General features: G+C 36.3%; 2 protein-coding genes across 3 annotated transcripts; one reads left to right on the top strand and one right to left on the bottom strand.

Annotated features, from left to right (window-relative positions):
- The first annotated feature begins 201 nt into the window (after positions 1-201).
- Positions 202-17,611, top strand: LOC113770512 (alpha,alpha-trehalose-phosphate synthase [UDP-forming] 1). Of its 2 annotated transcripts, none has more exons than XM_027314984.1 (18): positions 202-292; positions 3,896-4,351; positions 4,480-4,577; positions 4,747-5,135; positions 5,912-6,026; positions 6,211-6,312; positions 7,172-7,322; positions 7,487-7,575; positions 8,130-8,178; positions 9,917-10,017; positions 10,159-10,346; positions 13,655-13,772; positions 14,721-14,900; positions 14,972-15,094; positions 15,170-15,257; positions 15,362-15,492; positions 15,677-15,775; positions 16,903-17,611. In XM_027314984.1, exons 2-18 carry the CDS (start codon positions 3,970-3,972, stop codon positions 17,257-17,259), a joined length of 2,760 nt encoding a protein of 919 aa, XP_027170785.1. In that variant the 5' UTR covers positions 202-292; positions 3,896-3,969; the 3' UTR covers positions 17,260-17,611. The 2 variants fall into 2 exon arrangements, with proteins under 2 accessions (XP_027170785.1, XP_027170784.1); XM_027314983.1 differs by lacking the exon at positions 202-292 and adding an exon at positions 2,822-3,033.
- Positions 17,612-19,178: 1,567 nt separating this feature from the next.
- LOC113770928 (trifunctional UDP-glucose 4,6-dehydratase/UDP-4-keto-6-deoxy-D-glucose 3,5-epimerase/UDP-4-keto-L-rhamnose-reductase RHM1) lies at positions 19,179-22,801 on the bottom strand. Its single transcript, XM_027315555.1, has 3 exons — positions 22,620-22,801; positions 20,023-21,593; positions 19,179-19,932 (listed from the first exon to the last, which is right to left on the bottom strand). Exons 2-3 carry the CDS (start codon positions 21,580-21,582, stop codon positions 19,483-19,485), a joined length of 2,010 nt encoding a protein of 669 aa, XP_027171356.1. The 5' UTR covers positions 21,583-21,593; positions 22,620-22,801; the 3' UTR covers positions 19,179-19,482.
- Positions 22,802-25,927: the final 3,126 nt, after the last annotated feature.

The raw sequence follows: 25,927 nt of genomic DNA, 5'->3' as shown, positions 1-25,927 counted from the left end.
TATATATATATATATATATGTGTATATATATATATATATATATATAGCAGAAATGTATGTACGTACTGTAAACTGTAAAGTGTGCTTGCGCAACAGCAGCAACAATATACAATAGAGGAGCCTTTTTATTTATAAGCTATAACCTTACTTCTCCAGAACTCTTCGATCGTCTTCTACTTTCAATAAAAAAGCGACTATCCTCTCTTTCTCTCTGGTTGCAGATATCTCAGTAAAAGCTACTGCTGAAGTTCGTCCTTTCCACCATATCTCTTCGCTCTTCTTCGATTTAGAGGTAATTAAGAGCTCTCTCTCTCTCTCTCTACAGAAATATGTTGTATCTGCAATCTGCATGTACGCATCTATATATTTAGATATCTTGTCTTTGTTTCCTTTTGTAAAATTCTGTTAAACCATTTTAGAAGTTAAAATTTTTCTGCAAGTAATCGAGTCTATTTCACTTTTACGTAAATCGTAAGCTTTAGTCATTCAACAGAAGCTAGCTGGTCAAGTGTACCTGAGCTTTTCCTGTTCACGCTCGGACACACACACACACACACACAGAGATCAGCCAGAAAGGGAAGGGACACAGTTGGAGGTGTGGGTGTGAGAGTTTGACAGGGTGAAGGTTTTACTATCATTTATGAAGCATTTCCTGGTGGCTTAGAAAGTTTGGGTAGGTACAAGGTTGGCACTGAAGGGTGAAGGGGCAACTTTAGATTTATGAAACTGTTCTTTTTTTTTTTTTTTTTAGATCATCTAATGTTTCGGAAAGAATCAGGCTAGCTTATCTAGCGTCCTCCCTCCCTTTGCTGTTGGTAGAATTATGGTCTACGTGTGGTTTTTGAAGACTAAATTACGACTGTGAAGTAACTTGGATTCTTGTTCATCAACTTGACTGTCAAAGAATAGGGTTGGTTAGGTTTACCTTTCGGTGGTGGTGGTACGTTATTGTTTTGGTCCAACCCTACATTTCTTTCCATACTAGGTTCTATATATGAGCCAAAATGCCATATGATAGTCAAATATATAGTAAAAGAAAAAAAAGAGAAATTAAAAAGATTACAATGAAACCTCGAAAGAGAGTGGTAAATCTCGACTTGTAAGTTTACCTGGAACCTCAAGAGGCTAAATTTCCATCCCCTGACTAGATGGCTGCTTCACAACCAAGGTTTTGCTCTTTTTTGGAGAAACAAGAAGGGTAACAACTAACCAATCCGTTAAAAGCATATTAGTCTCGATTAAAAGTTTAGACAATCACCGAGCTTTGGCTCAGTGATCACCTTAAAGGGATTAAATTTCTCTTTGACCTGTAGATCGGAGATTCGAATCCTATTTATAATGAAAAAAAGATTTAAAAGTTTGCTGCGGCGAAAAAAAAAGGAGAGTTTTCTTATACTAACATTTGGAAAAAAAATCAGGTATCCCAGTTTTTTTTGTTGCTCCTCGAAAGTTCCCTACCTAGTCAGTAGTCACAACCATCATGTCATGTGACTGCTCAATTTTAGCAGGTAATTATACCACAAATGGTATATAGATATGTTTCTGGCTGGGTTGGTTCATCTTCTTATCCTCACCTACCCTTTATGCTTCTATGGATTTGTTTTTTTAATTACACTATGATTGTATCAACCACGAATTAATAACTAGTCGAAAAGGGTACGACAAAAGAGATTCAATCTCCAACATTTTTGGGCTCTATTCATCGTATGAGACAAAAACTCTTCTTTTTTTTTTTTTCCAGTTGGCTGGAGCTGTGTCGTCCAATTAACTGAAAAGAAAGCTAAACAAATGTTTTCTTAATCAATAGATAGATTCAAAACTTTTGATTAAGACATTTTTCTGTTGCTTCTCGACAAATAGTATTGATTAAGACCTTCGGATTCCAAAATTAGAATAAGCATATGATCATTGAGCTGCAACTTGAGATTCTTTTTTGTCCAAGTGTTATGTTTTTACAATATTTATTCTCTCAAATATAAATTTGATTTGTCCTTAATTTTACTTGGATCGCTAAAAGCGTAAAAACCATCCATCCATCATGTTAATCTTTTTGGGGTATTTACTCATACAAGCAAGAACCATTCTAGTCTAGTCTCATCTTCGACAGATTTCTGGGTCCATCCCTAGCTCCATGGTTCCAGTATATTGGTTTGAGACCCATAGAGCGAAGAACGCATCAATATATATATTCTCCCTGGTGTGTCATCTTAATCTTTGGTAGGAACATGTAATTTTTCTCTGTTCTCTCTAAAACTCATTAGTTTGTCGATTGAAAAAAAAAATTTGAGAAGCGCTATGAAAAGAGAAAAATAGAGAAATTTTTTTTAGCCAATACGTACGTAGTCCAGGAAGAATGGACGGACGGACGGACTACTTTACTATAGGATAGCTTACACATTCGCTTGTAAGCAAATTATGGTCTCCAAAGTATATTAAATTATCGCTGGTAGTCCCCTTATAAGCGAATTGTGGTCTCGAGGAGAGTACGTGTGACTGAAATCGAAATCACTGAGTTTTTTTTTGGGCTCAAAAGGCCCTTGAAGGCTTGAACAACAACTACTACTCAATTGAGTTTTTACTCAATTGAAAGGCGAGGGCAGGGAGACGGGTGGAGACAAGCCAGCGGGCTCGCGCAAGGATTCTGGTTCGCAGGTTCAAAGGAGAGTGGCACTCCACTTGAAAACTAAAAAGAAAATTTGTGAAAAGGAGGGCATCCGCATCCGCATCCGCATCCATCAACAAATTTTGGTGGCGTCTGCATGGCTGGAAGGCTTTATGCACCGTGTAAAACGTACACGAGGATTCTCTTTTTCTCTCTCTTTGATAATTCTTTGCCACCCGGAGCCAGAATCTTTTTTGTTTTCCTCTTCTTCTACCCCTCTCTCCCCCTCTCTCTCCCTCATTCTATTACTTGGTATGGTACTTCACTCTTAAAATCACCGCTTTATCATTTCCCTTCTCACCCTTCCACCGCCTCAAATTTCTGGGTTCTCGATTTTAACTCAAGACCCTTGTCATTTTCGTTCGATTAAGGTAACACCCATTTGGGCTGGCATTGATTTTCTTGTTTCTTGTTCTAAATTTGAGTGTTGATTTTTCTGTTCTTTTTTTTCTTCCTCCACTGTTTCTTGATTTTTTCTCTTTCTTTTTCAACTTACTGGCCAGAATTATATTGCATAGCTCTCATAAGTTAGTGCGATTCTTTTGCGTGCATTATGTTTGTATGTTTTTCCTTTTTTTTTTTCTTTTTTCTTTTACCCTCCCCATGCCTCCCTACACTCTTCCTATCTCTCTGGCATACAATTCGAATCTTGAACAGCAGCATTATGTTTGTACGTTACCGTAACAGGATGAGTTGGAAAATTTTCGGCAAAGTCACTTGCTTTCCTTCAACATTTGTTTCCTATTTTGGCCATTCTGATCATGGGGCATGCTTACATTTTCGTATTTATCAAAGGGGTAATTTTGTTACCTGTCATCTCTGGTTTTTTCTTGCACTGAAGTTGGGACTTGGTTCTGTGACCCTATGAATTTTACAGCTGGTGTTATTCTGGAATCTTGGGATATATAATTAGAGGAGGACTTAATGGTAGACCCCATTTTTGCCCTCATTCAATTCTGTGGATCCCATTATCTTTGTTGTCTCTTTGTTTATGCTTGTCCTTTTTGCTAATATTTATTTACCATGAATGTTGATGGCCCTCTTTCTTTTGCCCTTTTCTTTGTCATCACTGTAAAAAGAAAAGGATAGAAAGTTGTTGTACTGCTGTAGAATTTTGTTTTACATTATTCTGTTTTAGGAAAACTGGCCATTATATTTGTCCTTAGTGTCACATTTGCTGGAAGTTTGTTTTGATCTGCGCATGTGTTAGTAATTTGTTTAGTCGATATGCAGGACATTTGGTGGTTCCTGGGAAACAGGAACTCTATTAAATTTAGTATTCGGAGGTCCAATTCTAGATTGCCCGTATGCCTGGAAACAAGTACAACAGCAATTCAGCCACCCCCACATCTCGAATTGAGAGGCTTTTGAGAGTAAGAGAGTTACGGAAAAGCAGCAGAGCTTCTCAGTCAAGTGATTCTATTGATGGCAACATTAGGACTGAACTCTCTGAACACGATTTGCGCCTCAGAGACGGGGATGTCTCGGGAGTTTCATATGTGGAGCAATATTTGGAAGGTGCCTTGGCTGCACTAGCACTTAATGATGGATGGGAAAGGATTGATGGGAAGCCCATCAGGCAAAGGCTTTTGGTGGTGGCTAATAGGCTTCCAGTCTCTGCGGTAAGGAGAGGTGAGGAAACATGGTCATTGGAGATAAGTGCTGGGGGTCTAGTCAGTGCTCTACTTGGTAAGCATTCTTTTTCTCTTCTTTAGACTTGACTTTATCAGCAATAGGTTCTATTCATTTTGTTTTGCTACCTGTATTGAGGATGGCAAACAGAATGTCTAATTCCTGGAAACTTTGAATCGTTCAAGGTGTGAAAGAATTTGAAGCAAGGTGGATTGGCTGGGCTGGTGTAAATGTACCAGATGAGGCTGGTCAAAAGGCACTTACTAAAGCATTGGCTGAGAAGGTGCAATCTATAGGCTTTCTTTTGCAGTCGGCTTTTAGGCCTTATTGATCTTCGTTTTTTGCAGTATTCAGCAAAATTATGTTTATGGATGTTGCAGTATAACTGGAATTTCATGTCTGAGGAATGCTAAGTTAGATATTTATCTTACTGCCTCATTGATGTTCTGCAGAGGTGTATCCCCGTCTTCTTGGATGAAGAGACAGTTCACCAATATTACAACGGGTATTGCAACAATATATTGTGGCCTCTTTTCCATTATCTTGGACTTCCACAGGAAGACCGTCTGGCAACTACCCGGAGCTTTCAGTCCCAATTTGCTGCATACAAGAAAGCAAATAAGATGTTTGCTGATGTTGTGAATAAGCATTATGAAGAGGGTGACGTAGTTTGGTGTCATGACTACCATCTCATGTTCCTTCCAAAATGTCTCAAAGATCACAATAGGAACATGAAAGTTGGTTGGTTTCTGCATACACCTTTTCCATCTTCTGAAATTCATCGCACATTGCCATCTCGTACAGACCTGTTACGTGCAGTACTACATGCTGATTTGGTTGGGTAAGGATTGGACAAACATACTTATCTATGTTTTCTGTTGCAGTGGTACAACCCTATCTTGTCAGAAGGGTCATGGATCGAGCCTTGAAATCTAGGAATTCAAAGATAATCTAGATTCTTTTCTTTTTTGTTTTGGAAATAAGTAAACCAAAGTACACAAAGCAATGACTAATTTTTATTTCACACAGCATCACTTTGAGAGAATAATTATCATTTATCCACCCAAAAGAAACTGAAAAAGCAATACAAGAGCAGCTCAGTAACATGAATGCGGAGTTTTGTCACTGCTATGTTCATAAAAGATACCCTACTGATTATGCTTTGATACCAGCTAGCTTAATCATCATGGATTCCTTAAGCTGACAAAATTCTTTGTGCACAAAGCAAGGCCTCATATTTTGCTCGAGTCTATATATTCTGATGAGTCATTCCATCATGCATATTTGTAGTCTAGTCTGTTATTTAACTGTTTTTCTGGGCTCAGTCTCTGTCTCTGTTCCAAATTAGGCACTGCTGGCATAGTCCAATCTAACTTGACAATGAGTTCAACCTGTTCATGGGTGAATTTCTGCTGGGAAATCCCTTTTCTACTCTCTCTACTGTCTAAAATGTATTTCTTTGTTAATTACCTCATCTTTCATCTTGTAATTGCCACATTCAATGATATCCTGCACTTGACTCAAGCTATTGCATACATCATCCTAAAGTCTCCTTTAATATACTAAGATTGACGTATGGAACTTGCAAGCTGAGTTTAAGCTGAACACGTTTTGCAGCTTCCACACATATGATTATGCAAGGCATTTTGTTAGTGCTTGTACTCGAATACTTGGATTTGAAGGTACCCCCGAAGGAGTGGAGGATCAGGGACGGCTGACCCGTGTGGCTGCAGTATGATAATCTAATTTGTGCTTCTTTTCTTCTTCTTTTTTTCATTCATTTTCTCCTGTATAAGTAATTATTTTTTTCTTTTCTCATTCAATTTTTGTGTAAAAGTAGACTGAAGACTGCGTGATTAGTTTAAACTGCTTCGCTCTTGTAACCCTTGCATCTGTTCTGTTTTGGTGGAAAATAGTTTCCCATTGGGATAGATTCAGAACGATTCATTAGAGCACTTGAAGTTCCTCAAGTTCAGGAACACATCAAAGAACTAAAAGAAAGATTTGCTGGGAAAAAGGTACTCTCTCTCTCTCTCTCCCATACCCTTTTGCCTTCCCATATTTTCTTGCCTTATTGTCTCTATGGCCTTCTGATCTTAGTGATAGAAGCCACTGCTTTATTTAAGTTTGATGAAGTTGGGTAATTCTGTGTGATGTTTGTATGTTTATCTTCATATATGATCTGCATTTGGAGTCCATATGATTGATAAAGTATTAGATTCCTGTATTATGATTTGTATAAATTGGAAAATCTGTATTTTTGTTTGAATGTTTACATCTCATATCATAAGATTTCCTCTCTTCTTCTTTTGTATATTGATGAGCATGCAATATGTATCAGCTGTGGTTGTTCACAATTGTATCCACCCCCTCTGTCTCACTCTGACTTTCTCTCACACTCTCACACACACAACACACACACCCACATCCACCCACCCACCCACGCACACACCCTCCCCAGCCATAACCATACGCACACCCATGGATACATGCATGTATCATATTTGCATAGGCTGTGCGCTCACAAGAGTATCTATACAGACATGTAGGATATCAGCACATTCCCCAATCTTTTTATCGATCTATCGTGCTTTTAGTAGCTTTGTGCGCAATATTTTTAAGTGATTACCCTAATTTTGTATAGGGTGGACTATTAATTATATATGCTGCTTTTTACTACATTTTTTTGGCACTATTTACTTTGATTCTTACCAACTCGTGGCATTGAAATCTGAAAACTCAGTTATGTACCATGTTTACTATAGAAATTGAGCAAAACATGTTGTCAAATATGCTTTGATAGTCATTTCTTGTTGTGTTCATGCACGATCTGATTCTAGGATGTTCTAATTTTATAACCCAGAATGTTTCTTTCAGGTTATGTTAGGGGTTGATCGGCTTGATATGATTAAAGGAATTCCTCAAAAGATATTAGCATTTGAAAAATTTCTTGAGGAAAATTCCTATTGGTGCGATAAAGTGGTTTTGCTGCAAATTGCTGTGCCAACAAGGACAGATGTACCTGAATGTATGCTTTCGAAATGATCAGCTCTTTTAAGTTCTTCTCTTCTTGGCAAAGCCATTAGTGCTTCTCCAGATATCAACTCTTCTTTCTTCCCTTGGTTAGCACATTTTGTATTTCCTTATTTATATCTTCTACAAAGTGATATTTCTCTTATCTGGTCTTTACAGATCAAAAGCTTACGAGCCAGGTTCATGAAATTGTTGGACGCATCAATGGAAAATTTGGAACTCTAATTGGGGTTCCAATTCATCATCTGGTCAGTCTTTTCATTGATTTTAACGAATCTATTCTTTGCTTTCTTCAATTGAGCACTAGACATGTTTACTACTGAAAATAAACAGTTGTTCTTCCCCTTTGGGCAAATAATACCTTTCACAGCTTGGTGTCCTTAAGTTGATCTCTTACATAGACTACAGTTTTTTTGGTAAAACCAAGGATGGTGGCACTGTTTAATGCATCATTTCCAACTGCCATAGCATTTAGGTTATAGTACACTTTTGAGATTTCTTGCCCAAGGTAACTCACATGCTGTAATGTGGGCCTATACATAATTTCATGCCCAACTTCTAGGTCTTTAATCCTCTTACCATCCACTTATGAAGAATGACCGAAGTATATTCCCTATAAAGTTACTCTGGTGGAAAATCAGTTTTCTCTTTACCATTCTCTAATATTTAAAAGATGAAGAAATATTTTGCTGCTTTTTTTTTTTGTGTATGTGTGATTATAAGCAACCCCATTTTCAGGTATCATTTGGCAAAAATATGAATGTAAAGTATCCATCCCTAAAGCAAATTTTTTTTCCTGCAGGATCGTTCTCTTGATTTCCATGCACTCTGTGCGGTCTATGCCGTTACTGGTACTAATTCTATGTTCTCAAGATCTTCAAATCCTCAGCTTTTGGAAGATAAGACTCTGTGTCCTGTATATGGCTAATGAACCTTTCAAAATGTAATTAATATAGTTACTGCTTAGAAGCTAACTGGATTAAGAGCATGATTACCTAAATTGTTCAGGAACGTTTGTAGTCTACTTTTGATTTTGGCTGATTTATTGCCACACTTTGCTTTGAGTGATGCAATTTGTGTGCTAACTTGATTTTGCTGGCTCTAATACATTTTTTCAGTGTTTCATGTTTCTGTTCTTTCTTTAGCACATTGAGTATTTGTAATTGGAACTGGCTACTTGTAGAGAAGAGGTAAATTGAAGAAAATTGATTCTTATTGTACTAAACGTGTATAACTGGTAAAAAGCAAATGGAAAATAAGGGAGAAAAGTTTCATTTGCTTGTTTATAGTTTCTAAGAAATTTTAATTTGCATTTTATTGGGCATGAGGCTTTGGCGTTGACACGTCTTTTCGTCACCTGTCCTCCTCTCAATTCTTTTTAGGGCTGCTATGTAAATTTTCGGTCACCTTGAACGTGAAATATGAGAAGCGATTCATTTCTTTTCCAACTTCGTCATTTTCAGTCCAAGAAGTTACCTTAAACTTTTTTTTTTTTTTTTTGGTTTAATGGTTTCTAGATTCTATGTCATCGGTTTCGTCCACTTTAATCATCTTGAATATTTTTATTTGTGGAACTAGAAATTAGTTGGACACAATGAACTGGTTCATTTTCAGACTTAGTCTTTAAGTCTTAATTAAACTGTGTTTTATGCAGTCTAACCTCAAGCATTTAGGATCTTGCATTAAATTGTAGACTTGTGACCAGGATTTGATGGCTTTGCTGCAATGATACTTAGATGACTCACTTTTCCTTCTCATACACTACCAGTCTCAGATGTTATAATTTGCTAGAGGCATCAACGTCCTCTTCATGTACTTAGAGTATTCTAACCTGTTATAACTCTTTCATATCCTTATCTTCTTGATGAACATTAATTTTTACACATACTAGCTGTCTAGGCATTCACTTATTAGAATGAAAGTAATTGGGTATAGAATATTATACTAATTTTTTTCTGGAACATATTGGGATTATTTCCCCATTTCTGTAATCTAGTCTGAGGGCATGATTCTGTAAGAAACATGTTCACAGCTGAAGCAGGCTGAACCACTGAGCGATGGACCATCTGTGCCCTAAATGATTGGACTAGATTAGGGCCTTCATCATCCTTAACATGTACCTATAACAAGATAAAAGTAAAATATGTGTGTGAAATATTGGCAAGTTAGGTGGTTGTGTAAGCAATTACGAGATAAACATGTTTATTTTTGTTTGAAGGCCTAAAGTAAAGTATGAAAGAATGACTTTCATCATTTCTGAAAACAACTGTCAGCTATCTAAAATTTCAGTCATCTTGATTGCAGAAATTATACTGATATCACCTAGAAGGTTGACTTTGGAAACCACAGTGGAGTTTCCCCAGTATTCATGGCTATTTCACAAATATTTGTTGCATCTTTTAGATCATATTATGCTTCAACCAAATGGTTAATTCTTTTGCTTCAATAGTGCATATTGGATTATAAGAGATGCAACCCTCATATTACTTTAGAAGTATTTACAGTTTTGTTGTCTCTCTTGATCTACATCTGCCTTTAGGCCTTTTAACACTTCCAAATTCCAATCATCATCTGTGTCTTGCTGATCAGATGTAGCACTTGTCACATCTTTGCGAGATGGAATGAATCTTGTTAGCTATGAGTTTGTTGCTTGTCAAGATTCCAAAAAAGGGGTTCTCATTCTCAGTGAGGCAAGTACTGCCAACTCTTTGATACTGAAAGTTGTTTGTGATGATTTAGCGATTGAAAAATGAAGGTCATTTTCAAGTATATGCCCTGAAGGCAATACTTTATGCATCTTCTTGTTAGTAATTAGTTTCATTGGACTCTAGTTTGCTGGTGCTGCACAATCTTTGGGAGCTGGAGCAATCTTGGTGAATCCTTGGAATATTACTGAAGTTGCTGCTGCAATAGGCCAAGCATTGAATATGCCTGCTGAAGAAAGGGAGAAACGTCACCGACACAACTTCGCACATGTGACAACCCATACTGCTCAAGAATGGGCTGAAACTTTTGTTAGGTTTGTGAACTTAAGAGTGTGATTATAGTCTCATTTCTTTTGAAACTCCATAAATGCTTAACTTGTCTCTGCTGTCTAATATGATAAAGATTAGTAAATGCTGTACATATTTATGGATAGAAGACAACTGCTAGACTTCCTTTTCTAGATTTTGTGCTGATACATTGTGAGAATATACCAATTGGTTTTCTTTTTCATTCATGCTACATATTGTAGCCTTTCTACCTAAATTGCCTACATGACCTATTTAAGAAGTAATTTTGTTGCAATTATTCTTCTTATGAGTCTAAATGCTTGAGCACTCCATGACTAATGACCAGTGCTCAAACTTCCAAATTTTAGTAGTAGTTTTGTGAAGGTTTTAAATACGTCGACCAAACTACAATCATATACCAGGAGTACCACTCATATCATGATGGCTTCTTTGAGACCACATGAAAGAATGCCTAATCTTTCTGTGTAAATGTATATAGGTATCTTGTTGGTGGAGTTGGTTCTTTTGACCATAAGAACCATAAGAAACCAATACTTTTGTTTTTATCAGCGCCTTTTCATCATACACTACCTTACCATATACTTTCCCTTCTTTCTCGGCATGTCCAAAAATAATGCCTCCTTTCTAGAAAATTATGCTGATTTAACAGACTTTAGATTTTTATCGACACTATTTTTTTCCCAATTCCAGCAAGATTTGAAATAACTCATCTTTGAACTTCTGAAGGGTCCCAAAACCGGCGCGGAGAAATGTTACAACACTTCACATCTCTTTGGAGTAGATGGTAGACCTTTCTCTCTTTATCAAGAGATTCTTTGATGCAGAATTCATAGTTTGGGGAATCCCACAGAATGGTGAATATGTGGGTTTCTAGTGTCTCTACTATCATTTTGATTTCTTTTTTCTTCTTTTGGTAGATTTCTTTGCACTAGCATTTGTATCATCATCTATTGAAGTTTCGATGGCCATCATACATCAATTTCAAATTACATTTTTACACTTTCCTTATTTATAAATAGTCCTTGAGAAGCTGGGCCTCCAAATATTTTCTATACTACTAAATCTTTGACTTGTAGTGCTTTTACAAAAGATATTATATGGAATAAAATCATGTCAAGTTCAGTCGTACCTTCTAAGAGTTGCAGAACTCTTGTCCTCTTCTTGGCTTGTATTCTTTTACCAAATCTATCTTGTCTACAACCCATCTATTGTGCTTCATCATTTTTCATTGGCCCTGTGTTTGTTATATTAATTATGTGTCCTTGGCCTTGAACCATGGGATTAAATTTCACTGAACCAATACATTCTGGAATCGGCCTCAATAGTCACCTCCTATCTTTTAGTGATTGTGCATGTGGTAACTGTCAAAAAATAATTTACTGCATTGTTTTTTCCCTTACTGATTGGCCTCTCTATTGTCATTATTTAACTTTATGCAAGTTATAATGATGGCTGAAAACATAAAACATTGAAGTAGGAATAGCATGAAACAGGATGATGTGCTTCTGTTGTAATAAATAATTATCGTAGCTACTTCGTTAGATGACACTCAGTTCTATTCAATATGATAGGATTTGATTTGACATGAAATAAGAAAGAGGAAATGATGTAAGGAATTTTCGGAAACTGAACTACTAGAGTACTCATTCTAGAGTTTGAAATTTGGTTTGCAGAGATAGACGTCTACTTGAAATTGTCTGCTAGTTAACTTGGACCTTTATGTCAATTCAGCCATTGAAGTTACTGTTTAATGGTTGAAGGGAATGGATAAGATCAGGATCATGTATAAATAAATTGGTTTAGGAGAATTAAACGTATTGTAAGATCCCAGAATAGAATGCATGTCACCAAACAGGTAGGATAGAAACACAGAAATTTTGATTGCAATTTCTGTGTCACACGAAATCCATATGGAAGAGACTGTGTTGTTCAAAAGCTTCAAAATATTCCAGTAAAGTCCTTTTGTGCATCAAATATTAATTCACTATACTGATCAATCAGGACATCTTTACTTGGACATCAAATATATTAATGTAGTTTGAGAAAATTTGAAACATATCTTCGTCCTTTGCATGATAAATTAAATTTCATTTCTAGTATGGATTTGTATAGCTGTCACTCTCTCAACCCTTGGTATAGATTCTATTGATGGAATTAAAATGGTAGAAAGGAGGTGATACGGTTATAATGCGTGAAAGTGGTCATGCAATAGCGAAACTTAGTACAAGGTGAAGTGATGGTGATGGATAGGTATTTATGTTGAAAAAACACTCCTTTTATTCCCTGCTTTGGCATAAATTGTCTCATGCACTTAAGCTGATGGCGAGCCAGAAGCAGATTAGAAGGACTAGGAATGTGTTTAAACACAACTGAGGTCAGTATTGATCATCAGGTGATTGTCAGAAGGAAAACTACTTTTACCCATATTTATCTAGAATTTATTAGTAAGTTGAAAAAGGTAGATTTTGGCAAATGTTTTCAGCTAAAAATACTTAATACAATTTGCTTTGACCAAAAGAAGTGTGATGAATTTGTTCTGTGCTATGAATCTAGAATTTTTTGAGCCATTGATGCTCTTAGCAGGCAAATATAACATTGCCTTGAAGTTAGAGTTTATTGGTTTCCATGCAAACAAGTGACCATTAAGGATCGACTTGGTATAGTGATAACCTTTATCAATCTGCATATAAGTAGGTACAATTGGAGTTGAATCCATTGCTTCGCAGTTATTTTGGCTCGACTTTGTGGTTGTTATGAGTTGATCTCCAAAATCTCATTTTGGCCAAAAAGCCTAATTTAATCCACATGATAGAGGTAGTTCAGTTCTGCACAATTAACTTTTTCAACATTGCTACACATTTGATCTATTTAAACTGTATACGCAGTTGTCAGCCATGTGATATAAACCTCTTCTCTAAGAACTTAATATGCTCTAAACTACTATCCTTAAGTTGCAATTTGCAGAAAAATGATTTACGTACAATTATTATGTGCACTTTTCATTTTTTTTTATGCCTCTCTTAGGGGATTCTGGCGAGTTCATTTATTCTTTTTACACGTTTATGGCAGCCATAATGGATTCCTATAATGTTTAATTAATTCAATGCATTCAAATGCGGTACGAAAGCAAAATCTGCACAGATTTGTTGCTTTATCAAGAGCTATCAACTTAGTGTGCTTCTGAAAACATTAAAATTGTTGTGATGGTTCAGATAAATACCCTAGCTATTTATGTTGTCTCAATCTCCATCTTTTGCTTTCTTTGCTTAGAGCTGATAAACTGAAATTGAGTGTCTTTTAACTGGTTTTGCAGTGAATTAAATGACACTGTTATTGAGGCTCAGCAGAGGATAAGAAAAGTTCCACCACCGCTTAATGTCACTGATGCAGTGAAATGCTACTTGCAGTCTAATAACAGATTGCTCATACTGGTATAATGATGTCTTTCTCATTTGATTTTTTTTTTTTTGGTTGATTGAGTAGATTTTGCTGTATTGGGCATTTGAGTTCATAAAAATTGAATGATACAATTAGTACATGCTTTTGGTTGTGATGTAGTTAGTAAGCAATTTTGTCAGTTATATTACGGTATAGAAACAAATACAGACTTGATTTGCCTCTATTTGCTTGTTTCTTGTATTTTACTGATAAAAGTTCTTTGTACAGTTATGTTGTGGTACAGTATCACTTGCTTACAAGTGTAATGTCTTTTTGAATCTTTAAGATATTTTTTTTAGTATATGACATGAAGTGACACATCTGCCAAGGTGTGATATGGAAAATGATGAGAAGAATAAGCTAAAGAAAGTAAACATCAGGATTTATCAGGTCACTGACTCTACTAATTTTGGGAGTTTGTGATATATAGCATATTGGGTGAGCATTAACAAGTAGAAAGAAGCGTCTTTTGAATAAGTTGGTAAAATTACAGGGTGCTTAGTTCATTTTTCTACCCTTACGACAAAGTAGAGAAACTAAAGAACAAAGAGATGAGACATATATAAACTTAGCTCATGGTGCAAGAAAGTAAATGATCGAAAATTGGTAAAGCAAAAATTTAATAAGTGAACTTTTTGATGCATTTTATGCTATAATGCTGAGTTTCTCTATTGCATATTTTCTTTCTCTCTTGCTTCTTGATTTAAGTTATAAAGATCAAGCTTGTTTTAGCTGGTGACATATGTGGTGTAGATTTGGCCATATCAAATCCAAGGATGACATCATGGACTAAATATCAAATATCTATAATGTGGATATTTAGGGCACCACTCATGTATGTGTGTTAGATCGTACCATGATTTCATGGCTGTTGGTTTTAGATCCTATTATGATTTCATGTCTGTTGTTTTTGTTCTGTTGTGAATGAACCAAAACTGTAGGGTTTCAATGCTACACTAACTGAATCAGTAGATACTCCTGGAAGAAGAGGTGGAGATCAAATTAAAGAAATGGAATTGAAACTGCATCCGGAGGTGAAAGGACCATTGACAGCTCTTTGTAGTGATCCAAAGACAACAGTTGTTGTCCTCAGTGGAAGTGATAGAAGTGTCTTGGATGAGGTACGGGATCCCTTTTAGGTTCTTTACTTTAGAATGTCTTGTACATCATTGTGAAATGTGTGTCTTTGCAGAACTTTGGTGAGTATAACATGTGGTTAGCAGCAGAGAATGGGATGTTTCTGAGATCTACCAAGGGTGAATGGATGACAACAATGCCAGAGCATTTAAACATGGATTGGGTTGACAGTGTAAAGGTATATACATATATGGTGGTATTTTTATTGCATCTTTTGGCCTCTGATATTTGGATTCTTTTGTCTACTTTTCAGCATGTCTTCGAGTATTTCACTGAAAGGACACCCCGATCTCATTATGAACTCCGTGAAACTTCACTTGTATGGAATTACAAATATGCAGGTAACTAATCTGTTTCACTAGTGTTCATCCAAGTTTGTGTTCTTGCAAATTCCCATTGCTACAGTTTTTTTGGTTATTGTCTTCTTCTCTTGGTTCCATGTTAGATGTGGAATTTGGAAGATTGCAAGCTAGAGATATGCTGCAGCATCTGTGGACAGGTCCAATCTCGAATGCATCTGTTGATGTTGCTCAGGGAAGCAGGTCAGTTGAGGTACGAGCAGTTGGCGTGACAAAGGTGAGTGGATTATTCTCCTGTTTTCTTTTTTTTTTTCCCAGCTTATTTTTTCTTGGTTGGAGAGGTTAGTACTCTGCCTGAAATGTCTAAATCTATTTTAGCTTAAAAATTGTCACCAGCTCCATCTTTTACATTTTTAAACCCCCCCCCCCCCCCCCCTCTCTTTTTCCCAAAAAATATACAGGGTGCTGCAATTGATCGTATATTGGGGGAGATAGTCCACACCAAAGCTATTACAACTCCAATTGATTACGTGTTATGTATAGGTCATTTTCTGCAGAAGGTACATTTATCTAATCTTCCTGAATACATTGAAATTTTCTTGAATTTTTTGGCATCATTTTAAGTACTTCTAGTAAGATTCTTATTTTGCATAATGGAAGATGTTGCTCCATTTTAGTATCTTGGCTAAATGAATAGGTGTTAGACTTTCTTTCTGAGAATGTTTGCCTTGTTTTTATATGATTGCTCTTGGAATGAGTAGCTTCCCACACTTCAGTTTCTCTCTCTCCTTTTCTAAACCTATATAGAAAAGAAAAACTCAAGTGCTAAAAATTACATATCAACAGTTTTCAATCCAAGTTAGCTATACAAGTGGGCTATGGATTCTCCAACTCCACCTGGCTTTCTGCACGGTCCTATGCTGGATAATGGATGATGGGTAAACTGTCAAATTAAAGCTAACATGAGAAACATTTGTGACCCTGCAGATATCATTTAGGGATATGTGAAAACAACAAGTGAAAGCTCCTCTTGCAGAATTCATCACCTTGAACTATGATCATGGAATTAATTCCTGAGTTATCTCTGTGCTAAACAAATAGGTGTACAGAAAAGGGACAGGAAGGATATGTAGCCTGTATTTCTCTCTGTCCTTTGTACTACTGATATTTTTTATGCTCTTGCTGCGTATGTCAGAAAGATTTCACACTATCAGCTCATTCTCTTTCTTCAGTGTATTTTAAACAGAGAGAGAGAGTAAGAGAGAGACCTCCTTTATCTGCTTCTTCTCAGGTTAATTTGGGATATTTTTGAAGTATTTCTGCATGATATTAATGAACTTCTGCCGTCCAATTCTATATGTCAGCTGTTACCTGTAATATGCTTGTCACCATTTGGGAACTCATAATCAGTACTAATAAATATTGCGCTGCCTGAAGATGGCATGAATTTCAATATATCACTAGAAAAGTAATAAGCATGTTCTGTCGGGAGGCTATTGCTTCAATTATTAGAAAGGCATGTCAGTCAGTCAGAACATATAAATACAAAATGCAGAACTGAAAACATCTGTTGTTGTAGAGGCTGCAGTAAGAACCTTGTGAACCATCCCCACTATGCTGGTGCTCATACGCTGGTTGACTGTTGCTTATTTTCTTCCATGTTTGACTGTTGCTCTCTTTTCTTCAGGATGAGGATGTCTACACATTTTTTGAGCCAGAGCTTCCCTCTGATGCAATGAGCATTCCAAAAATCAAGGTCACTGATGCAATGAAATTCCCTGTTGAACGACGGCCAGCTCCAAAGCTTCCGACCGGCAGGAACAGCTCAAAATCATCCCAGCATAAGTCTCAACGACCAGTCCTCAACTCTGGGGGTGGGAGGCGTTCATCTCCTGAAACAACATCGTGGAATGTGCTTGATCTTAAAAAGGAGAATTACTTCTCCTGCTCTGTTGGTCGCACTCGGACAAATGCTAGATACGTCCTGAATACATCCGCAGAAGTAGTTGCATTTGTAAAGGACCTGGCTGGAACATCTTCCTGAAGCTCCTTACTAAAATGGGATAGTTATCATAACACCTAGGTCAAAGTCTGGATGCTATGTTATGATTGTGTAAGCCAAGATAGCTTCTAGTAATTCTTTTCTCTACTAGTAGGCTAATTGAAGTGTCGTTGTCAAGTCTAAAAAAAACCACAGCAGAATTGTGTTAGTTTTTATGCAGACATCTCAGTTTTTTATCTCGATGGAGACTTTAGATGCATCGAAATATATTTATGTGCAAAATCGCATCCTGAGGATGTAGATTTCTACAGTTACAGTTGTAACTGTGACTTGTTCAGTTGCCTTGACATTGGCTCCAAGATGATTTTATCTAGTTGTCCTCTTTTAACTTGCATTTTTTAAGTTTTCTTGTATACGTTGGTGATGTGAAGCATCATTGCTTCAATTAATTATGTCACTTGCTAAATGTTTAAGCCATCGAAGACCCCAAACGGGCTATGCTTGGAGCTAGTTTGCCCAGAAGGCATGATGGAGGAGACCAAAAATGGAGGTGTATCCAAGAATTGTGTCATCTGTTCCAAGAATTGTGTCACCAAAAATGGAGGTGAAAAAAAAGGAACGAGAAAGCCCAATTCCATAGCAGAAAAATGGATTGTGTCATCTGTTCCTTTCTTATCTGTTGCAAGAATTTGAGCAAAGCTCATGATGCCTGTTAGTTTGATTAACCCTTTCTTATCTGTTGCAAGATTACATGCCACAATTGATATGAAAATATTCGTGAACCGATAGTTTTTTTTTTAAAAAAAAAAAATCCTTTGTCTACTATTACTGAATTGGCAGAAATGGTGGTGTATTGACAAGGTTATGATATCTTTATATTGTATAAGTATTGTTTACCTGTTCATAACTTTTACTTGTTGAACGGCATCTCATGATTATTTATCTTGCAATAACCAGATTATAGGCGAGGGGAAAAAGTCACAAATCATACACAGATTCATAAATCATACACAAAGATTCATTTTCGCAAGATTATGCCCAGTTTCTGCTTTAAACAAAGGCATCATTCAACCTTGGCTTCGGAATCAAACAAATCAGATTAGAGGTAGCAAAATGGGTGACTTGGGGGGGGGGGGTTTGGGTTGGATAATATGGGTAATGGGTATAAGTGAGTCAACCCATTTATATCCATTTAATTAGATGGATATAAATGGGTAAGTCAAAAAATGAATTGGGTAACCCAATTACCCATTTATAATCCATTTATTTTAACTTTTGTAACTCATTTAAATTCATTTTTGTAAACTAACTTATCAATTTATACCGCCTTTTGCACCCATCATTAGTTTTAAATATTTACTTATAATGTTCAATAAGCCTAATTATCAATTTTTTTTCCTTTCCGTACTTTATGTCGCAAAGTTGCATGCTATTTAATAATTGAATAATAAGAATACAAAAATTTGAACTAAGTACTATAAAAACTAACATAAAAACTTAATCCAAAAATTTTGAACCCCTAACATTTTTTCATGTATAAATTGGTAATGCTGAAAAATGAGCAAGTTAACAAACTAAGAAAAAATAAAATGATAAGATAAAACCAACAAATAATAATAATAATGAAACAAAAGTAATTAACATCATGACAAAATGAAAAATCTGAAAAAATATATATATAGGTGGAGGAAGACAGGAGACTTGGAGAGAGACAATTCTAAATGGGTTAATTAGATTTGATGGATTACCCAATAATACCCATTTATACCCATATGCAAAAATTTTAAATACCCATATCCATCTATTCATGGACGGGTACGGATAAATTTAATTAAATGGGTTGATTTGCCACCTATAAATCAGACGAACAAGTAGTGTTATAATTGAAACCTTAGATCATCTACATTAGCGCCCAAGGCTGACAAATGTCTTGGGACGATGAATGCATCCCACGTATTATATCGATGAAAATATAGAGAGGACAATTGAACATATAGATCATATGATAGATTCCAACTGTTACAAGCCTTGATGATAGGGCAAGAAATTTAAGAAAGCCCTACTCATATGGGAAAGAACTAACTTTTAGTCCGTAGACAAATGAAAAAGAACATGATAATATTCCTACTAGCTATCCGGAATCTGTAACAATGGAAAAAAATGAGCTGACGCTAAGATGAGAAACGGCTACAAACTAACGTACAAAATCATATAATCTCTAATACGGAAAATGCAGAATCAAACCCCAAGAGGTTTGCAATCGTTCTATGCAGAAGTTTTCTTGTTTGGTTCAAAGACATACTTTATCAGCGACTCCTTGATTGGTAGCAACTCAGGGAATTCGGTCTTCAATTTGGTAGCATCCATCTCATTATTGCTTCGAGCGGCAACTATCACCTTTGCTTGTTCTTCAAGGGTAAAGTTGGCCCATTTAAATTCTGGATCAATGTATTTTTTGTACATCTCCAGAATCTCATTATGGCTAACCACCCCAGGATTTGTGAAGTTCCATATGCCCCTGAGATTTCTTTTTGCCATCTCAATTGAGATAGGAAGAAGTTCATCCAAGATAGTCATGCTGTTGGGGATGTTAACCACTTTATTGTAGCGGGATATCTTGGTAATGAAGTTTCGTGGATTGCTGAGGTCTGAAGATATTGGCATCCGGACCCTGAGTGTGCACACATTGTCATATTCTTTCAGCAGCTCTTCAACCTGTATGGAAAAAGAGAAGATCAATCAGCAACATTCTATGTGTACAAGTTCTTCAAGACACGAATATTCTGTCAAGGAAAGAGACGTTACCATGGCCTTGGTCTTTGAATAGAAAGATCCAGCAAAATTAGGTATATCTTCCTCCTTAAACCCGATACCAGATCCCTCTGGATGAGCAGCATCATATTCAAATATACATCCAGTAGCAAAGTTCATCATCAGCAGACCATTGTCTCTGCATACATCAGCTAAGGTGAGAGTCCCCGTAACATTCGTACGAATTGTTTCAGTCTTATGTGACTCGCACCAATCAACATTGGGTCTGCCCGTAACACCAGCAGCATTGAAAACATGTGTCGGCTTGACAGCTTGAATGTCTGCCAAAAGCTGTGACCGATTTTCCAGCCGCCCCATTCCATACTCATAAGAAATCCCTTGTTTCTCACATAATTTCCCGAGCAGACCACCAATCCACCCTGTCCTACCATAAATCAAAAACTTGAGGACTGGTTTATTTGGTGGGTTGCTGCTCTTAGCAGTAGGGACCACCATTTTGCTCTGATGAGAATTCTCTAAGACTTCAGAAGATCCAGATTCATCCAAATGCCTTTCAATTCCACCAGGCATCATCAACATTCTAGGATGAGGAAGCAGCGCTCCAGTGACATCCCCCCACCAATCTGGGTTGCTGATATACCATTCCATAGTCTTTTTTAGTCCTTCTTCCCATACGGTCCTCTCTGACCAACCCAAGTCCTTCAGCTTCTCATCATCCAGGAAGTATCTCTGATCATTGAACGGCCTGTTCTCCACAAATTGGATGTTTGTCTCAGGATCCATGTTAAAAAGTTTGCATATATCTTTAGCAACGTCAATCACTCTTCGCTCCTTCTTAGTTCCAATGTTGTATACATGACCAACTTCTCCCCTGTGAAGAATAACTTCAAATGCCTCAGCAACATCCTCACAGTAGAGATAACTTCGTACATTAGAACCATCACCGTGAATGGGAAGAGGCTTCCCTCTCATAGCCAAAAGGATAAACTTTGGGATTAACTTTTCTGGAAATTGATTAGGACCATAAACATTATTTCCTCGCGTAGTTATTACAGGTAAGCCATATGATCTACCATATGCCATAACAAGCATTTCAGCTCCAGCTTTGGTGGCAGAATACGGGTTTGTAGGAAGGAGTTGTGAGGCTTCATGGTTTCCCACAACGGCATCTTCATCAGTCTCACCATAGACCTCATCAGTGCTCACATGTATAAATCTTCTCACACCGCCAGAAACTTTGCAAGCCTCTAACAGCACATGTGTGCCATAAATGTTGTTCTTGGTGAATTCAAAGCTATTGCCAAAGGAATTATCAACATGGGTCTGTGCAGCAAAGTGCATAATTGTGTCAATTGACTCAGTGATAAGCAAGTAGTTGACAAGATCAGCACTTGCAATATCCCCTTTAACAAACTTGTATTTTGGGGATGATTGAGAGGGAAGCAGGTTCTTCATATTTGAGCAATAGTCAAGCTTGTCAAGGACAACAATCTTGTAATCAGGGTAGCTTCGCACCAGCCGGTTAGCAACATGAGATGCAATAAATCCAGCTGCCCCAGTAATGAGAATATTCTGCGGCTTGTATGGCGCCATTTCAATCACCTCTAAAAATAACAAATCACAAAAACACAGTTCCTCATATCAAGAGACAGTTATAGGAATATACTTAAGCGATAATATCAATTACAACATCCATTTCAAATAAACATCCCCTGGCAATCAAAATATGGAAAATCTTATGCACGACTCCTAACAATCCCCTCCCCACCTGCAATAAGCCCTTTCAAGACATTGTGCTAGTAGTTGCCAATACCATAATGCTATTAACGGACACTCACAGCCAACAGTTATAAAAAAATTGCTACAAAACAATAATCATTGCCCCCTAGCTTTGTGAGGGTGCTTAAACAAAAATACCTCATAAACAAGCATAAATCAATCAAAAAAAGCCCGACATCAGTACTCAGACAGCATGATTCAGCACTTTCCTTAAATCTTTCAAGGTAGCAACAACTTGTTGACAAGGAAAGATTACAAGACCAATTTTCTCCCAACATACATTCAAGAATGAGTAAATAGTACTTGACCAAGCTGGAAACGTTAGGCCAATGAAATAACAAGCACTTCAATCAGATCATAACCATCTTAAACACCATAAGCATCAAAAAGCAAACAAAACTCAAAAACTTGCCAAAACAAACGCATTTAAATATTAAAAAGGAAAGAGATCAAAGAATCCCCCCCCCCCCAAAAAAAATTCGGAACAAACTTGCACCTGATTCTATCAGATCCATCCAATAATTTCCGAAAACAAAAACCAACCCATTTTTCCTTTCCCTCCCTTAGTTCAAATTTCTGTACCAATATTAATACCTGCAGCTTCCCAAACAAATTTGCAAAACCCACAAACAATATGCAAAAATAAGATCTGGATCAAATGAAGCAATGCCAATCACAGATCATACACAAATGCATGAGAATTAAGCACATTTCTCTAAAGATCTAATCTATTTCCATCATAACCGAACCCCAGATAATAAATTCCATCAGAATTCTAAAATCAATAACCAAAATATTTTTTTAACAAAAAAAAAGACCAAGGAGTTGAGTTGGATAGATGATAAACTTACAGGTAAAATTCAATTCAATTGAAGTCTAACCCAGATGAAACAATGCGGAGCAAATATATAGAAAAAAAAAAAAAGAGAGAGAATTTTTTTGAGCGATGAAGAGACACCAAGGCGAGAAGTGAGGATGGTCAAGCAATGTCTTTGTTTCTCTCCTTTCTTCTTGATTTATAGGACTACATGCAGTACAAATACGATCAAGGGGAGAGAGAGAAATAGAGAAAGAGAGCAGTGAAAATTCTCATTGCGTGTTCGGATGGGACCGGTTGGGGGTGGATCGAGGGGGAAAAAACATGGGTCGTGTGAAATTACGAGAACGGGCTTTATATGGTGTGGCAACTGGCAACTACGTCACGCGGTTTTCGCGGTGGTGGTGGTGCTGGCCGGGGTGTCGGCGGCGAGAAGAACTTATGCATTCCGTGTGACAAGTGCAGATAGTTACTTGCGCCCACCACACTCATCTATCAGGGAGTTGAGCGCCACGCGTCGGCTGATTTTGGGGGGCAAACATGGAAAGTGAAAAATAAAGCCCCCCTGAAATTGGAAAAGTATTTGTCTAGCCCAGTGTAAATGCTCACATAATACGTGTAAACAGTTAAAGGATGAATGCACATATTTAATTGTAAATCTAGATGGGATTTCTTATTAGTTCTACCAGCAAATCTAAAATTCAATTTATATTTTAGACTGCAAATTGTTTCTGGAGTACAGTTGGCTGCTTTGGGCAAGCAATGGTTGGTGTGGATTGTACATTGGTCACCCTTTGATGGGTGGAATGAACAGATTCTTTGTTTCATATTTTTACGAATCTGTCTAACACGTGTCTGCGCGATACTGCTTAAAATATTAATATTTTAAAATTTTAAAATTAAACAGGAAAAATGTACAAATACAAAGTACGATAATAATTATTAGTGTGCATTCACGTGATAGATTATGTATGATTGAAGTGTTTTAATAAGTGTTAATTGAGTACCCGTTAAAAAAGTCATATTTTATTTGACTCTTTTATTCCGTTGCTATTTCACATTTGTAGGAAACTTCAAAAACAAATAGGGATTAGCCGTTTTTCATTGAGATGATAAACTAAAAGTAAGAAAAACTTTAGGAAGATTTTTTTTTTGTCTCTTTAGGTTCGTAACTTTGTATAACAGGCATTGGTTAATGGGCATAGGTAGTAAAAATTAAATCAAAGAGTATATAAAGGTCAGAGTAAGAGAAGTGACAAATGTAAAAATGTATGCAGATAAAAGGCCAAAGATAAACCCGTATTATCCACCTGCCAATTTTAGGCAGCAATCATTAATAAAAGACCAAAGAAAGCTTATTTTGTTTTCATTTTTTTTTCTTTTCCAATTTTCCTTTGGTCTTCCCAAAAAATCAGTATTATCTGATTAAGATTTCAACATTTTGGGTGCGTTTGATAAAATTAAAATTTAAAAACTGAAATTTAAAACCTAAAGTTTGAATCCATTAAGTTATTGATCTGTTAAATATTAAATCAAATACATTTGAATATATATATCATATTCAATGATAAGTGAATAGTTTATCACTTAATTTTGGAAGCAAGTTTTACCTAGAAAATTCAGTGTCATTTAATTAATTTAAATTTTTAATTTTTAATTATCAAACGACTTAAATATATTAAGATATAATTTTATTAAATTTAAGTCCTAAGTTAGGTTATCAAATGGGTTTCGTGTCCCTAGCGAAAAAAATATAATAAGAAACATTCTCAGCAATCAAAATCCTAGACTAGAGATTGGGTTGGGCTGGGCTGGGGTTGGGTTGGTTTGTATCCAGAGGTCCATACTCCGTAACGTGGCAGATGATGCTTGATAGATGCTACTGGCCTTGCTTTTGCTCTTCTTCAGATGGTCTGCCACATCTATGATCGAACCTCAGAAATTCGATGTTGAAAAGTCTATGGCCATATCAAAAGCAGAACATGCACACGTACTATGCCAACGCGATGCAATGGACGATAAAGAGATGCCATAATTTTTGAATGTTCTACCAACCTAAAGCCAATAAGCTTTACCAACCACTAGATATTATAAACACGTGTTGGTGATTTTTAAAAGTGTCAATTGCAACCCAATTATGTTGACTCAGCCAAATTCACCCACTAATAATTTGCCTAAATCCATTCATTAATTTTAAATGAGTACCTAATTAAAATCATGTAATTGGTGGATTGTATATTGACTTGACTCACCCGTTTAAAAATAATTATATATTTAAATTCAACAATATTTATTGAGTGTTAAGCGGATAAATTTGAATTTATTATCAATTTCATAGCAATAAAATAATATTATTTCTTGTCAAACAACATACAAAAAAATGAAAAATAAGTAGATCGGTAAGTGACTTACTGACTTATAAATGGGTAATTGGATATACCCATTTATACTCCATTCATATCCATTTCTCTAAACGAATATAAAGGGGTTGATCCAATTATACCTATTACTGTCCAAATCTGTCCAATCCACCTATTTTGACACCTTCAACGATTTTGTTAATACTAAATCTAAGAAAATTTTTTTTTTGCTCCTTTCCCCGTTACACATGAATTCGTAGCTGCAAAATCTCGAGTGAAATTCAACTTTGAGATTACTCTTTTCTATTTCTTGTTGGGGAACTTATAATTTTCAGTTTAATTAAGCATCTAATATCTATGAAAAAGGTTCATCAATACTTATGCCAGCTGAAAACTATACAATAATAAATTTCAGTCCATTGTAAATACTGCAATGACAGGGTAAGGTGTGCAGAAGTAGGTTAGAAGCTAGTTACCTCGAGGCACGCCCATCAAACTCTTCAAACTCTGTTCCAAATGGTTGCTTGCAACTTGGAACTTGAAGATCTCCTAATTATTATGGGTTTGTTTAGATTGTGTTTTATTTGAAATATTTTTACTGTAGTACTTTTTGTGATGTGATATGTGTGAGATAAAAAAGTAATTGAGAAGATAAAATGGTGTATTGTAAATTGTAATGATGATGTAAGTAGATAAAATTGGGGAAATAAAACACAATCCAAACAAACGATGGTTTTTAATTCACAAATGAAAAGAGAATTAGGGTCTAATAGGAATATGATGATTTCCATGTGATTGAGATTACGCAGGAATTGTGGAATTGACTAAAGGGAAGAGAATTGTGATGATGACGTGAATCCTTTTCAAGAGGGTAATCTATTTATGGGATGTTGTGTAGGCTTGAAAGTTACTCTACTAACTTCATTGACTCGTGGAGACCCACGAACAAAAAATTTATTACCCTTATTTATTTATTGTGTTA

The sequence above is a fragment of the Coffea eugenioides genome, chromosome 5, assembly GCF_003713205.1.
Source record: "Coffea eugenioides isolate CCC68of chromosome 5, Ceug_1.0, whole genome shotgun sequence".
In the NCBI taxonomy this organism is placed as follows: Eukaryota; Viridiplantae; Streptophyta; class Magnoliopsida; order Gentianales; family Rubiaceae; genus Coffea; species Coffea eugenioides.
The sequence above is the reverse complement of the archived record's forward strand: the minus strand, read 5'-3'. Positions and strand labels throughout refer to the sequence as shown.

Excerpts from the sequence above, each read along its gene's own strand:
- LOC113770928 (XM_027315555.1), bottom strand. The coding sequence starts at position 21,582 with ATGGCGCCATACAAGCCGCAGAATATTCTCATTACTGGGGCAGCTGGA. Across the intron at positions 19,933-20,022 it reads ATTCAAAGACCAAGGCCATG|GTTGAAGAGCTGCTGAAAGA; the intron begins GTAACGTCTCTT and ends TTTTCCATACAG.
- LOC113770512 (XM_027314984.1), top strand. The coding sequence starts at position 3,970 with ATGCCTGGAAACAAGTACAACAGCAATTCAGCCACCCCCACATCTCGA. Across the intron at positions 5,136-5,911 it reads CTACATGCTGATTTGGTTGG|CTTCCACACATATGATTATG; the intron begins GTAAGGATTGGA and ends CACGTTTTGCAG. Across the intron at positions 15,258-15,361 it reads ATGGAATTACAAATATGCAG|ATGTGGAATTTGGAAGATTG; the intron begins GTAACTAATCTG and ends GTTCCATGTTAG.